We start from the raw sequence: 11,956 nt of genomic DNA, 5'->3' as shown, positions 1-11,956 counted from the left end.
ACTTTAATGAAACATGTAGCATGCAAAGTGGGAGTACTTGTCTTCACATAACAATAATAGAGATATTAAACTGAACATATGTGCATCAATTGGAGCGCGCACACCTTGTAGAATGAACTCAATATAATTTCAATTATCCGGCTTTTGTTCATTGTATTTTCAGGGTGTTGAGATCTACCCTATTGGCTAACGAAAGCAATCAATTAGTCTCCGTAGCAATGTTAACCCTACAAGTGATTAAGTAATACTATATTTGATATTCAATGGATAATATAATTTTTTTTATTTATTATTTCAATTGTTTGATTTACATACTATATAACAAAAAAAAAATTACAAAATTACAATAATATCCTTTATATTATTATATATTTTGTGATAAAAAAATTACAATACTTTATAATAATTTCTCGCCATTTCAATATTCATCCCTTAATTTTTATTATTTAATAATAATTATTTCTTAATTAAAATCATTACCACTAATTAATAATTTGATGAAAAAAATATCGAAAGTAAAAAAAAATAGATTTTCATAAATAATTCACTGAATTTTTTTATTTATAAATAAACACTAAATATTGGTTTAATTAATTAATAAAAACTTCAATATGAACCCCAAAAAAAAAAATTATCTCCATCCAAAAAAATCAATACCCAAATTAAATTAACAAAAAGGCAATTTGAGGATTTTGTCCGTTTGATACGCAAAATTTTATAGGACAGCACAGGACATCTATTGTTATGCATTTGATTTACAAATGAGATGGAATACAGCACAAACTACTTAATCGGTGCATCACAACTTTTTAATTTTTTTGTATCGCTAAGATCATGGTACAAAAATAGTACAGAACAATTTATGAATTGTCCTGTTTAAAATTAAAAATCACACTACTCATTAAGAAGTGATAACATGATTTATTTTATGTTACTTATTTATTTATTTATCTATTTATTTATCTTTTTAAAAATTATTTGTTTATTTATCTATTTATTTATCTATTTATAATTTTATTTATTTATCTATCTATTTATTTGTATTTTAGGATTAAGATATTAATGAAAGTTTGTTTGTTGTGGATTAAATGTTTCTAAAATTATGTTAATTTTCTTAAGTTGTTGCTGTTGATGGGCGTTGTAAAATTTGATAAGATTTTCATAAAATATTATTGTATGTTTTTTTATTATAAAATAAATCTAGAATAATAAAAATGCTTTATCATAATTTACTATTTTGTGTTCTGTACTGTTCAATGAAAATCAAACATTGAACACACAAGCACTTGTACTGTACTTTAACTGTTTGTGTATGATGTAGCCAGTGAACGTGACCCATCTACTATATATAGGTTTTAGTGGTACTAAATAATTTCTAAACTATGTCATAACTTATCAGCCTATTGTGTTGTACTCCCACATTATTTATAAATCAAACAAATAATCAGAATAATTATTCCGTCTTTTAAAATCTCGTGTATTATATGGAAAGTTAGAGTTTGTTGGTATTTTTAAGTTTAGCTAGTGTTGTAACTTAAACCTGTCTTGTATATTCTTATTCAATAAATTGCTGCCCAGTAGCTTTTCTTTCCAGCAAAAAAAAGAAAAAAGTGTGCGTGTGACAAGGAAAGACAAGCACATCAACTTGATTTACACCCTAATGTAGAAGAAGAAAATAATTTCGTAATGCAACTTCGAGGATGCAAAAAATTCATCAAAGCAAACTAAGCCGTATTCCCCTTAATTAATTTGTATCAAGTTCTCTTCAAACTGAGTCATGTATCATCAGAGTGGGCCACGTTTCATTCAAGTTTTAAGTTCTAGACAAATCCTCAGAACAAATACAGTTAGCTAATAATAAGCGCATTTAAGTTTGTTAACTGATAGTTGGACGCATGGCATGGTTAGAATAATAAACAGATGAATAATAGGATTAATTGTTAGGGAAGAAAATGTTGTCCTGGTCTAATTAGAACTATGCAATCGACAACAAGCCATATATATCAGCAGATAACTTTGAAATATATATGATAGTTCAACAAAAACTAATTAATAAGATCGCATACTTCATTACATCATATATATAATTAAAACCGAATTAATCTAACATCAAATATAAGCTAAAGAACAAATTAAGAAAGAGACAGTCACAGAAGGGACAGTTTATATATCTTCCCCTTATTGTGTCTCATGAACCGTTCACGTACACTAAAGGGTAAAGTCATGTATGTATCTACTTCTTAGCCTTTCTTTTCTCTTTCACAAAGAAAAAGATCAATGAAACGACTGAGAATGCAGAGAAGCATGCAGCAGCAATGTCAAGTGATGCATGGCGCCCTGTGATCGAAATAACCTGAAACAAGTTTGTTGCCTTTTGGGCATCAGTGGTTTGTCCATAGCCCACCTCCTTGTCATTGCCATCAAGCACATAGGCCCTTACAAAGTAACTAGCCGATGGAAGGTCACGTTCAAGGATGTATTCAAAGGAACTAGGGTTAGGATTCTTGGTGTAGGGTTGTGTTGTGATGGTATTTTGGCATGTCTTGTCCTTCTTCAGATCGTCCTCGGTCTTTCGCCATCCTCGGTTCTGCTGGCTCACCGGTGCATAACAGAGCTTCACTTTGACCTTTTTATATGCCTCATCGGTTCCTTCTTTTTCCGTCTGGTTCAGTCCCCATGAAACTTTTAGCTTGTCAACTCCAGCCATCAACACTGAATTGAAATTAATTAATTGTTAATTTCAAAGATGAACTAATTAAGAGATCGAATAAGTTTTTGAAATTTATGTATTTAGCAGAACCCTAGTACCATGTTGACCATTACACACATGTAATATGATCCCTTTTTTTTTTTTGGCTTTTTTCTGTCATCGATAATGAACTTGGTTGGTTTAATGAAAACAATGGGATTCATAAACTAATGAAAGAAGACACATCTTCTATTCAGGACCTGTTGGACTTATACTCTAAATGACGTAATAAAGAGTGCTAATAATTTAAAAATGGATGTTTTTTTCCCACACTCTAGCTAATCGTGTACTTCCCCGGTAAGTACCTAGAAGGTGATAATTTCTGATTACTAAAATATTGAGAAAACTACGTTGCTATCACAAGCAGTCGACGAAATTAATACTTGTGGCCTTTCATAACTTGAAAAGTTTTGTGAAACACAAAGAAGAATAATAAAATCAAGTCAGCACGCCATCCGCTTGTTGAGGTAGATGCTCTATTCCTTAAAACAGTCAAAACAGACTAATATATATGCCTATAGAAAGTTAGAAACAAATACAAAAAGTCACCAAAAAAAAAAAAAAAATTTCTTTTTCCCATTGAATCACAAAACAGTAAAAACCCTAATATGCCGCGTGTGGCCATTTTGTTAAAAACCCTAATAGATATGCGTATAGAAACTAATGAAAAAAAGATGCAAAAGCAAAATTTTCTCTTCTGATTGAATCACAAATCAATACCGCTATTTTTTTTTAATAAAGAATTCAATACCTCTATTCATCCTAATATCTTTTTACAAGAGATGGAAAAGGAAAAAGAAAAGGAAAAAGAAAAGAAATTATTTAAAAGCCAGGTACCTTGCCCTTGCTTAGGGGATGCAGTCACAGCGAGAGTCCTTGGAAGTGTTGAGAAGTAGACTCCTCCAATAGCTCTTCCCACAAAACAAACGAAGATAAGAAGAACCATAGCAGCAGAAGGAAAGCAGAAGTGGCCAGCCATCTTTTCGTTGCCCTTGAGCCTCCAAAACGGTGTTTTTTTTTCTTGTAGGCTCGGCTCTTGCTTATTGATGCGGAGCCCAATGAAAACCCTCCTATTTATAGACAAGGTGCGCTATCAAAATCAAGTAGGTCTAGCTGGCAGTGAAACTCAGGACCTTCTCATATTCAACTCTATTTTTTATTTCTAATTTAATGATCAAGGCTTTTAAGATGGCCCAAAGGATGGGATGGCTGTGGCTCGGAAGAAGATATATATTATGGGGTAAATTAACCCATCCTTAATCCATGAGAGAGAAGGATAAAACATGGCTGAGTGGCTCTTAGATCTGGTCAAGGGACACTAAGAGTCATTGTCTACTAATTTATTAAATAATTTTAGAAAATTGTTTGACTTGTCTATCTTGGAGTACTTTGTACCTGGTGGGCTTAGCTGATGACTTATTATTTCGATATGACCTGGATATGCTACAGTGTTTTTTGATTGACTTGTGAAAAACAATTGTTAAAAGACAATTATGATATAGACAATGCTTCATTTGTGGGTTGCTAGCCAAATGGTGATTGACTTGTGAAAAGCAATTATTAAAAGACAATTATTTGTCTATGTTGAGAATGATTTTGTATTGGATTCATCATTTTATAGGATAAGTGCATACGTAATCCTGTGAATTGATAAGATGGTTGGGCTCTGTGATGTCCAACCTATTTTCAAATGTTATGTAATTGTTTTGGGTGTTTGTGGTTATCACTTATCAGTGCATCAATTTCCCAATTAAATGTCCTGCCATACATGAGCTTTCTGATAAATCCGAGTGGTGGCCTTGCTTTTTGTTTTTTAAGTGGATATACCACATTATCGAAGTCTCGTGAGCAAGAACTCATTGTTGCTTTTCTAATTATTGTCCTTTAATTTGGTGGTGGGCTAATGTGCTGTATTTTATTAGACAAGCAACCATTCTGGGTATTCATGAATTTTTATTCTGTCTACGGAACACAATAATATGTTTTTCAAGAGTCTTAAATTTGTAGAGGCACTGAATATTTCTTAGTAGTTCAAGGTTTAGTTTAGCGTAGAAATAAGTTTGAATAATGTTAAACTTAAAACAACTGGAGTTATTAGGTTGAGAAATAAAAATAATATTAATAAGCCAGAAACAACCATTAGGTTGAGAAAGAAAAATAATTTTAATAAGCCAGACTACAAACAAGTTAAATGTGACCAGCAGCGAGAGCTGACTAATTAACCATATACCGTGAGTCTGAACAGACAAATACAACAAAGTCATGCATGGAACAGTACGGGACGGGAAGCCACAAAATGCACACATACTCTTTAACAAATAAAGAATGCATAGGGCATGTGTTTTGCTCAGCCTCAAAATACAATCCAATCCACCCCAGATCAGATGTTAGAGACTTGACAATATGTTACAAAATAAAGGCAATAACATTAAAAGACGCCTGCAACAAAGAGCCCGGCATAGCATCACTTATGGTTGGAGAATCACATGATCCGCATAGGCATAGACAAGGCCAGTGACATGGAGATTCTAGGCGGACCACAGAATCAGCACACACCATAATTTATCATGAAAAAGCACCCACCCACTTCAAACAGTTATTTCTGTGTTTTGGTACACGAAACAATCACTTCCCCGTCAACCTTCATCCCCACAGGATGTAAAGTGCAAACAGAATTTTGGGCGTCCAGTCAACTAAATGAATGGCCAATCTTGATTCAGTAGAGAAAGCAGTAAACGATACAAAAGTAAAGAATGATAAAGAATTATAAATGGGCAGCAAAATTCACGTTTGGTTTTCCAAATCTTAAAGAGACAACATGCCTATAGCAAGCCAGCCTCAATGAGGTTTCTCCTCCTCAGGGTCTCATCAACTAGTTTGAAAGTTTTCTTTACAAGTTTCTGATCCAATGCAGTGGTTCTGTAGATCTTAAATACTCTGTCTACGCGATCCGGTCTGCTACTTTGGAAGTAGAGTTCCTCAAACTTCTTTTTGACAAACCTACACATCAGAAGGCAGATTTCAGATAATTACTATGTATTGAACATTAAGAACCATTTTATGAAACAGTCCAGTCCTGGTCTGATCAGCGGGGAGGTGTAGGGTGCGGTGTTTGTTATCCATTACAAATAGCATCCTCCTTCACTTATAAACTATGTCAACGAAAGAGAATGATCAATGTGTGATATCCCCACAAAAGGTTACTGATAAGTTTGTACCAAAGATTCAAAGCGTCTTTAAACCAAAGAATCATGACCAAATGCAAAGGTGAATAGTTATCTCGATAATGAGAAGATTGTGCCTCATACAGGACTGTGAAAGCCAACCCAATAGGTCAAAATAGACCGAGGATATACAACCAGATTGTGGCATGAACCCAAATTGGCAAAAACTTAGCTGCTCAAGCCAGATCTCAAATTGAGATGATTTTGTATTGGTTAACATGATAATAAAGTTTCAAGCTAAGCAGCTCGACATTTGACCACAGCTGAAAATCTGAAGTTAAACTACGCTTTCTGGGATAGGACAGACCAACCTGTGACAAGTTCAAGGCCTAGAAGACTAGAAGCGTAAGTGAAAAAGTTTGATTCAAGCATTATATATCTGTAGGAGTTTAAGGTTGAACATACACACCATTAATCAACCTAAAATGAACCTAAACCAATCTCAGCTCCTAATTTTATTCCAAATGAAAGCAGACCACATTTCAGTACAATGCTACTAACAATAGAGATTTTCGAAATGAGGATATGTTAAGAGAAAGAGAGCCTCAAGTAAAAACAATAAAGCGTAAATGAAAAGAAATTGGAGATTTCCCTTTGCACAAAAAGTATCTGCTAATGAGACTAGAATGGTCTAAGTCACTCACTCATAAGCATGTTCCACCTCTTGCTTCCCCGACGCCATAGGCTGATAATCCTTAAACCACTCACAAACATTTAAAGGGACCTATAAAATAAGAAGGATCAGCATATACACTTGATTTTGATTGTTGAGACTTCAGGACAGAACACTCACCTTTTGAACCTTCTTCTCAAATATATCAAACTTATTCAGAAACAGCATGAATGATGTTTTCTGGTGGAAATACACAAAGTTATTCAGAATTATATCAAATCAACTCTGCTTAATTTTCATAAAAAAAAGGTCATAAACTGACCTCAAAACATGTTTCTTTAAGAACCCAGTCAAAGAGTTCTTTAGTCTCCATCATTCTGTTCTTTGTTTCATCCTCAAAAAGCAACTGATCATACCTATAACACAAAACCTGTGCTCAAGCAAAGTTTGTTTTGAACAAACAAGCATGAAATTTTGAAATACTTTGGATAGTTATTCTGGCCTCAGTAATGCCATGAGTCACTATTCAAAGATTAATGTGGCATCCCAATAATTAATCTAAGCAATCAACATTCACAAATGTACATTTTTGGTCTGAATGCAAAACAACAGAAGGCATAAATAAGTAGAACTTTGAACCATATGCATATCCTGAACTAACACCAAAGCAGGAAAAGATTTTACTTTCATATACAAGCAAAACCCTTTAACTTGAATATGACATTGAAGACCTTAAATATATTCCAGGCCCAACTGAACCTAAACTAAATCCTATCCTGACATCCAGTGTCAGTCCAGAGTTTTTAAAGACAGGCCCCAGTTAACAGCCACACTGATAAGGGGAATGCAAAAGTTGTCCGGATGCAATCTATGATCACTACTGTATCCCCAGCTTGATGGGGCTAGTTACTCACACCAGGGTAAAAAGGGGGCATAGTCGTGTTACTCTGAATTGCTATCATGGCATCAAAGAAATTCAGAATCACTTCAAACTCACATACAAAGATTTAATTTAAGAGAATTTCTTGGTAAGGGATACTTGAGTGAGATACTAGCATAGGAAAAGAATGTTGCTGCTTAATGATATAATAGTAACACTTACTCACTAATAGCAGCACAGAAAATGATGGCTGTAACACCTTCAAATAGATGAATCCATTTCCTTCTCTCATTGCGCTGGCCTCCAACATCATACAGCCTGTAGACCTCACCACTTTTTCTGTTTTCTCCTACAGGACTGGAAGATTATAATTACAATTGCATGTCAGTGGTGCACTGATTACAATGACCAGCTAATAACATAACAAGGAAACACCTGAGCAAAGCCCTCATACAGATGAGTTAACTTGACTGCTAAAATAAAATTTTAAATAATTTCTTTAAAATAAAGCCTGTTAGATTATATATATTAATTCAAAAAACTAGCATCAAATATGAAGCATAGACTGACAAGGTAGAGTAGCAACAAAAACATCATTTTATAGAAAGTAAAATTAAAGATTCATCATTCACATTTACTAAAAATTATAGGCAGAGCATTCTCACTTGAAACAAATCCGCAATGTCTTAAAGATTAAAATTGAACAGGATGAAAGCAAAGCGTACATTTAAAAAGCGGAAAAGGGTAACACTTGGCATTTACAGAAACAATTTTATTTTGCATGAATACCTAGGAAAACCTGAACTGTACTTATACCCTAGGAAAGCTATAATTCTCTAGTATATATATGCACAAATCTGAAAATCACACTCAATTTTTTTTTTTTTTGGGTGTAGGTGCAATATAATGTTTTCCTAGAGGTATACACGCAATTTCTCCTCTCATTTTCAATTTACAATGTATGAAACATTAAATTAAGCCTGCAAATTTATTACTGATCAAGTTATCAATCTTTCTATAATCAAGAAAAATCAACACCAAAGCATACACTAAAAATGAGTAATGTAGTAGACTAGTAGTACATAAATATATAGCATGTAATCAGTAACAGCTAACAAGAAAGATGGGCAACTGGTGTAAACCAAGATACAGTCCAAAGCTCACGGGAAATGAAAGATCACCTAAATTGTATCTCCACAACACCCGATGTTCTCACTCTGGCATAGAGAACATCTTCCTGCAAAACTCCAGATGATATAAATCCATTACAAGAAAAAACAACTGACAAAGTTAACAAAAACACACAAAGCTAGTTCCCTCTTTAGCAAGTATCAAAGTAGATGGCATACATAACAAAAAAGTGTACTACAACTTAGGTTATTCATAAACACAAATGTAAATAAACAAATAGCATCTAATCCCATGTTTTCTATAATGCAGACTAATCCAACTGGATGATTATATCTAGCTAATTCACATATAAATCATATATTACATCATTTAGAGCAAAGTCAGCAGACAAGGATATGACCAACTAACTTCAAATACTATTAAGGCTGTACAAAGCCATTTTTCACCGAATTGCAGACTGCCAATTAACAGGAACGACATGGTAATAACCTGATGTAACAATTATTGGTTTGGAAGATGTGTATGGAGTGGAGTTATTCATGGCTTTGCTTCATCCAGAATCATTTCAGACCTACTTGCTAACATTCCATATCCAAAAACTTATATGCAGCACTTTACAAAATTCACATCAAAAATTAGTTTCTTACTAATCACCAAATATATTGATAGCACAAATTATGTTGAAAAAAAATTAACCTTTAAATTATATTATTCCTTAAGCGCAGAACTAAGTTTTATATGCACAAAAAACAAGCACCATCTGAAGAACAAGCTATATCCTTTTTCACTATGAAGCAGAATATTGGAAAATGATGGATGAAATTCTCAAATGAAGGCAGAAAACTTATGCTGTCAAAATGAAAACAATGAAATTATTAAGAGGGAGAAAACGGTCGATGATAGCTAACCTTCGTGGGGACATAATTTACATCAGAAAATCTTTCCAAATTTTCCATGAAATATTGAGTACAATCAGGAATTTGAAGCATGCCTCCACAAGCATAAGTTTCCTGCAGTAAATTGTATTTCCAATATTAGAAGAAACTCAATGTGTTTGTGTGTGATAAACAATCAAAATTTTTGGAATAGTGAAACCAAGTGACCATCAACCCAAGTGGATAAAAAATCAGGAAAAAGTATTCACTTCAAGGCAACAAGCTATAAAGGAGGTTGATAACTACAGAAACATTTCAACTGCAAGATGACAGAACGCAATTCAACTGAGGCACAAAAACATCAGACAAAACTGGGTGCTTATTGGCAATGATCGTCAAGTAAATCTACCTGAATGGCAGCGTCATTCCATAGAGTTTCTATCTCCTTTGCAATCTCTCTAGTGAGACAAGGATAATCCCACCTACTTCCAATATCAGACAGCTTTTCTCCAATTTCCTGGCTCCACAGACAAAATCATTTATCATAGGTAATCCAAATCTGTAACAAGATTAAACAAAATAAAGAACGTAAATTCATAGTCATACCATGAAAATTATGCTTTTACAAACAACCTAAGATCAAGCTTTACATGACCAAACAACATTATTTGCAGAATAATTTCATCTTATGAGTTTAAACATGCAAAAATTAATGAAAGTGAAAACTGGTCAAAGAAACTTCAGATAAAAACTGAAGGAACAAAACGTCACCTATCTCCTAAAACAGTTGGCTAGCTAAAATGTATAAATGCTAATGAGGATGCAGACCTTATTATCAAGTGATACAACATACTTCGAGGAATTGGTATCATTTTGGGCCAACTCCTTTGTTCCATCATATAATACCTGTTCAGTCCCAAGCAAGACAAAGTTAGGAAAAGAGTGTAGAATGTATTATCTTAATTTATTCTCAAGCACTCGACCCTCATAACTCCCTATAGCTCACTAAATAGTAACAACAGACCGTTCCTAGCATTGCATACTTTGATAGTCTGAAAGACATTTGCATGAATGACTGATGTATAACTCCTGAGTTCTGCCTCAGAAAAACCAGTTTGAAAGAGAAGTTTTATCTGCATAAAACAAAAATAAATAATCAGGATTGGTCAAAATGAACAATATCTACAAAGAATTTAAAACCACCAACCTGCTTAAATATAGTAGATTTCCCTGATTCTCCCGCACCTGCAAGGGGAAACCAGGAAACCATCAACAAACTTTGACAAGATAATAGAGAGCTTGTAATAAAGAAAGAGAAACAGAGCATGAACAGACAAATAAATACAGGCTTTAGAGGATAGGAGCGAAAGTATGGATACGTGTGTGATGGCCTTATACTTGAGCGTCAGCTAATCAATGTTGAAATTAAAAACAATCTGATCTTCAGAGATGTAAAGCTGATGGGACTCAATTGACAAAGGAATCACATTGGTTTAAATAAATGCAGAGTTCAGTACTAAGGTTACTTCTGAACAATAAGCTGACATGATGAACCTTGCACCAAGATTATCCAACAAGCCAAAGGCAAAATAACCCTGACCATCTGACAATGTGTTGTAAACTAAGAAAAGTCTACAATAGGAAAGAATAGATAACAACCCGGGTTTTTGATCTAACAAGTCAACACCAAAAGAGGTTTTGATAAAATCGGAAGGTTTAAAGCAGGCAATAGAGTATAGTGCATTCAATGAATTTGTACAAATAACATCTTCACTCTTGAGATACGATGTGTGCATGACAAGGAAGTTCAATTTTCAGAGAATAAAATTGAACTTACCTAGAAGCAAGAGCTTATGGATGTGCTGCTCAGCTTTTGTTTCTTGCGTAATGCGCCTCTCAATTTCTGCAGCCTGAAAAAATCAGACCGAGGTGAAATTAATCCAACAAGTGGATGAAATAAGACGGCCACCTGGTGTTCTAATTCCTTTGGAAGGTTTAATCTTTAATGAAAGAATGAAACTTTTAAGAGCTAGATGATACTGCTATGTAAGTAAACTGTAACGTGGCGTAGAAAAAGACTCACCCTTGCGGTTTCTTCGGTGTCAGCCTCACACAAAGGCTTTTGTCTGCTGCAGAGTGAGCCCATGCCTCCGAAGACAGTGGAAAGCATAGGATATTTACGCTGACAGTGATAGGCTACCGATCCAGAAGACGGAGAAGCTGGGAAGTTACTGGATAGCAAAAAAAGAGAAGAACCAGGATGGGGTTTCAAACAAGGGAAAGGGGATCTGGCCGACCTCGAGCTCGAGCTCGGCTCACTGTTGGCCGGAGCGCCGGGCAGCGGCGTCGACTGGTGGCGGCTTGATGGGCCGAGAGAATTGACGATCTTCCTTTGGAGATTGGGATGATTTTCAAGCCCGTGCTATTAAAATGATTTAAGTTAAGTTATAGAGGCTTTAAATAACTCTCTTGCAAAAATCATAT

General features: G+C 34.4%; 2 protein-coding genes across 2 annotated transcripts; both read right to left on the bottom strand.

The window, feature by feature from the left end:
* Nucleotides 1–2,028: 2,028 nt before the first annotated feature.
* On the bottom strand, nt 2,029–3,806 carry LOC120252793 (high-affinity nitrate transporter-activating protein 2.1-like). The gene is made up of 2 exons (XM_039260951.1): nt 3,587–3,806; nt 2,029–2,712 (listed from the first exon to the last, which is right to left on the bottom strand). Exons 1-2 carry the CDS (start codon nt 3,726–3,728, stop codon nt 2,234–2,236), a joined length of 621 nt encoding a protein of 206 aa, XP_039116885.1. The 5' UTR covers nt 3,729–3,806; the 3' UTR covers nt 2,029–2,233.
* A 1,240-nt stretch (nt 3,807–5,046) lies between these two features.
* On the bottom strand, nt 5,047–11,642 carry LOC120252836 (guanine nucleotide-binding protein alpha-2 subunit). The gene is made up of 14 exons (XM_039261013.1): nt 11,556–11,642; nt 11,310–11,382; nt 10,680–10,717; nt 10,516–10,605; nt 10,301–10,378; nt 9,882–9,989; nt 9,506–9,607; nt 8,648–8,703; nt 7,689–7,823; nt 6,909–7,002; nt 6,767–6,826; nt 6,618–6,697; nt 5,572–5,749; nt 5,047–5,442 (listed from the first exon to the last, which is right to left on the bottom strand). Exons 1-13 carry the CDS (start codon nt 11,640–11,642, stop codon nt 5,572–5,574), a joined length of 1,179 nt encoding a protein of 392 aa, XP_039116947.1. The 3' UTR covers nt 5,047–5,442.
* Nucleotides 11,643–11,956: the final 314 nt, after the last annotated feature.

This window comes from Dioscorea cayenensis, chromosome 24 (genome assembly GCF_009730915.1).
Source record: "Dioscorea cayenensis subsp. rotundata cultivar TDr96_F1 chromosome 24, TDr96_F1_v2_PseudoChromosome.rev07_lg8_w22 25.fasta, whole genome shotgun sequence".
Lineage (NCBI taxonomy): Eukaryota > Viridiplantae > Streptophyta > Magnoliopsida > Dioscoreales > Dioscoreaceae > Dioscorea > Dioscorea cayenensis.
Note: the sequence above shows the minus strand (reverse complement) of the source record. Positions and strands in the feature narration are given on the sequence as shown.

Coding starts and splice junctions, on each gene's coding strand:
- LOC120252793 (XM_039260951.1), bottom strand. CDS start 3,728: ATGGCTGGCCACTTCTGCTTTCCTTCTGCTGCTATGGTTCTTCTTATC. Junction 2,713..3,586: donor ATCCCCTAAGCAAGGGCAAG/GTACCTGGCTTT, acceptor ATTTCAATTCAG/TGTTGATGGCTGGAGTTGAC.
- LOC120252836 (XM_039261013.1), bottom strand. CDS start 11,642: ATGCTTTCCACTGTCTTCGGAGGCATGGGCTCACTCTGCAGCAGACAA. Junction 10,606..10,679: donor AATCTACTATATTTAAGCAG/GTTGGTGGTTTT, acceptor TGTTTTATGCAG/ATAAAACTTCTCTTTCAAAC. Junction 9,990..10,300: donor TTGTATCACTTGATAATAAG/GTCTGCATCCTC, acceptor CTGTGGAGCCAG/GAAATTGGAGAAAAGCTGTC.